Source organism: Bidens hawaiensis, unplaced genomic scaffold, assembly GCF_021521415.1.
Source record: "Bidens hawaiensis isolate Kalapana, Puna unplaced genomic scaffold, B.hawaiensis_p1.1 tig00033476_1, whole genome shotgun sequence".
NCBI lineage: Eukaryota > Viridiplantae > Streptophyta > Magnoliopsida > Asterales > Asteraceae > Bidens > Bidens hawaiensis.
In genome coordinates, this window is record NW_027495727.1 from 228,915 (window position 1) to 231,855 (window position 2,941).

Genomic DNA, 2,941 nt, shown 5'->3' on the forward strand with positions numbered 1-2,941 from the left:
GTCATTCTTGACAAGTAAAAAGTTAAATTGCTATTTTACCAATTACTTTTTTTTGCTAACTATATCATTTTCCCGGTTCCCATAGACCAACAGTCACCGACCACAAAAACAGAGCAAAACACAACTTATCACTTTCTTCTCTTCTTTACAAAACGCAAATAAATGCATTACCGTGTGTTTGCTTAAAAAATATGCTTTACCAGCTTCACGCTAGAGCCGGCACTGATTATAATGGACATTTATTCAAAAGCCACCCCCATTTTGTTTGAAATGAGCTCAAGTTGAATGGTTAAATCAAAGTGACATGACTAGGCAGGAATAGGTAAAAGTTTCACACTTGTTTTGAGAGTAAAAATTTTATTCGAAACTAACAAGTATTTTATTTGTTTAAATAAGATTATGTATCAAATATCAATCACTAACAAAATGCAACCTGCATTTTTGGCGCCTAATAAAGGACCAACCTAAGTGGATCATCATCCTCATTCTACATGATTGCCTTAACTATACAAGCAGGGATGGATCTGAAACAATGAAGTCGATTTTATTCCCGTGATGCCAATCCTAACAGACTGCAGTCCCATATATAACTTGGTTCTTCAAAGCTTCATAAGGCAATTATCACGAGTTGAGAATGCGAGAAAAACACAAACTGAATAAAACATGAAGAAAGTTTAAGATTTCTTATTTTAGAACGGTTAACATACGCCCACTAATCCTAAAATTTCAAAGTCATTCACTGAAAGTTGAAGCATTGAACAAAAACATCCACTGAAAGTTGATGCAATCTCAAAACCAACCATCTTAACAGCCATTGAAGAGGTCAACACCAATAACATATCACAAGTTACAAAAAAGAAACATCACCAAATGGTTTCTCAACGACTAAAGAAAATTACATGTCACTAGCCATTATAACTTATAAGGTCCAAATATAGACCTGGCCGCCACTCGTGGCCCCCGCAAGCATCCCAGGATTGTACGGATGAGCATCAAAACGACACGGGATTGCAGTCATGTGAGGGCTCTCAAGGGTGCTCACAATTCTCTTCTCCTCTGTAGATACTACGTCAACTCCTCTCTTCATATTTCCCACAAAGAGATATGAATCATCCCACCCCCATACACTTCTGCTTTCCAAATAACAAACAACTTATTATCCACCCATATATATATTTGAGTAAAGTAAAAAAAAGAAAAAAACTTACTTGAATGAAGAAAGCCATCTCCCTGTCTGATTATTATGAGTTATCATAAATTCATCCTCATAATTCGCTCCACTTAAAACTCCAATCTTATCATCAAGACTAGATAAAAAACATAACATATCAGAATCATAATTATAAATATATAAATATGATGTAATACAAATTACCTTGTTGTAGCAAGACGGTCTCCTGACGGTGAAAAATAAGCAGAATGAACAGCCCGTTCACGAGTGATCACTCTAAGAGAACTTGGCTTACTCTTACCAACTTTTCTCAAATCCCAAATGCAAGCCGTTCCATCTGAAGAACTTGTAGCCATCATATTTGTATTTTCTGGATTAAAATCTATGGTGTTGATTCTAGAATCATGCAAATCCCATGAAAATGATGACATGGCAGACCTCTGATCCCAAATACTGACTACCCCATGACCTTCACCTAAATATAAATTGCTCACATCATCATGTTTTTGAAACATTGAAAAAATTGCATCTTCACTAGAATAAACCAAATCAAACGTCTGTTTTTCGACATCTAGTGATCGTACTAGACCTCCATAACAGCTTGTAATTATCTGCATCAAGTACATAATCAAGAATTCAAGATCACACACATATAATTAAAATACTCATAAGTTGCAAAAGGTCAAAGATAAAAACTCGTACCTTGTTTAAAGAAAATGGTTGGATCAAAATAGCGGAAACAGGCGACGGATGAGGATGATACATATAAATCCCATCACCACCACCACCACCGTCTTCTTCATTTTCCGAATCAACATTCCAAAACCCTAAATTCCCAAACTTATTTCCCACAACCACCATCCTCAAATCCGGCGACGGAAGAAACTTAACACTCAATATCCTATTCGGCACAACCCGCGCAACATTCTCGGGTACCAACTCCATGGAATCCAAATCAATGGAACCCCTAACCCTAACTTTCCTATCACCATTTTCATTACACACACTCAATATCTTATTCACAAGTGACTCATCCGACTCCGCACAAATATTCGCATCACGCATACTAATCGGCGCCCGTTCTCGAGCGGATTGGTTCGGTATGATTTGCGATTTAAGGGTTATTGATTTCTTAGACGGTTCGGTGAAATCGTGTTTTAATCCAGCGGAATCAGGCGCTTTTCCTTGAGTTCTAAGAGATCTACGGATTACGATGGGTGTTTCGAGCCTAGCTTTCTTCTCCGGACTAACTTTGTAAGACTTAGTTTCAGGTCTGCTCACAATTACATCAAAATAACAGAGGTCGTTCATTAATTGACCAAATACATAACCAGATAACACAATAGCATACATTTATATTTACCTGTGGCGTTTGGCAGCGGAGGATAGATCAGCAAGCTTTGATTTGATTTTGAGTGACGCAAGCAGTTCATCGTTGCGTTTGATGTTTTCGAGCCGTTTACGCTCGTACTCAGTGAGCCTCTCACTCGCCATTTCTAGAGAGACGGTGGCGACGATAAAGGGAAAGTGGCGGGAAAAGTGTTATAGAACAGGTGACGGTGTGGGTTTTTATTGGCTATTTTGGCGGCAGATTTGTTGTTTTTAAGTTCGGTCCTTGTGTTTTCTTGTACATTGCAAAAGTTGCCAAATATATTGTCGAATAGGTTATTGACTTCCCTTGTAAAAAAAATTAAGTTTACAACAACAAACACCAATTACAATGCAAAATTACACCAATCTTTTTTATTTGAAGACTCTTTACTCGTATAA

At 37.4% G+C, this 2,941-nt stretch overlaps 1 protein-coding gene across 2 annotated transcripts; it reads right to left on the reverse strand.

Annotated features, from left to right (window-relative positions):
- Window positions 1-726: 726 nt before the first annotated feature.
- On the reverse strand, window positions 727-2,670 carry LOC143584851 (uncharacterized). 2 transcript variants are annotated; one of them, XM_077066792.1, is made up of 5 exons: window positions 2,535-2,670; window positions 1,874-2,444; window positions 1,376-1,782; window positions 1,209-1,307; window positions 727-1,130 (listed from the first exon to the last, which is right to left on the reverse strand). In XM_077066792.1, exons 1-5 carry the CDS (start codon window positions 2,663-2,665, stop codon window positions 920-922), a joined length of 1,419 nt encoding a protein of 472 aa, XP_076922907.1. In that variant the 5' UTR covers window positions 2,666-2,670; the 3' UTR covers window positions 727-919. The 2 variants fall into 2 exon arrangements, with proteins under 2 accessions (XP_076922907.1, XP_076922906.1); XM_077066791.1 differs by having other exon boundaries at window positions 1,874-2,447.
- Window positions 2,671-2,941: the final 271 nt, after the last annotated feature.

Bases quoted from the DNA above. Each gene is read 5' to 3' on its own strand.
- LOC143584851 (XM_077066791.1), bottom strand. From the start codon at position 2,665: ATGGCGAGTGAGAGGCTCACTGAGTACGAGCGTAAACGGCTCGAAAAC. The intron at 1,783-1,873 runs GTACGAGTTTTT...TACTTGATGCAG, and splicing joins AACCATTTTCTTTAAACAAG to ATAATTACAAGCTGTTATGG. The intron at 1,131-1,208 runs GTAAGTTTTTTT...TTTGGAAAGCAG, and splicing joins AGATGGCTTTCTTCATTCAA to AAGTGTATGGGGGTGGGATG.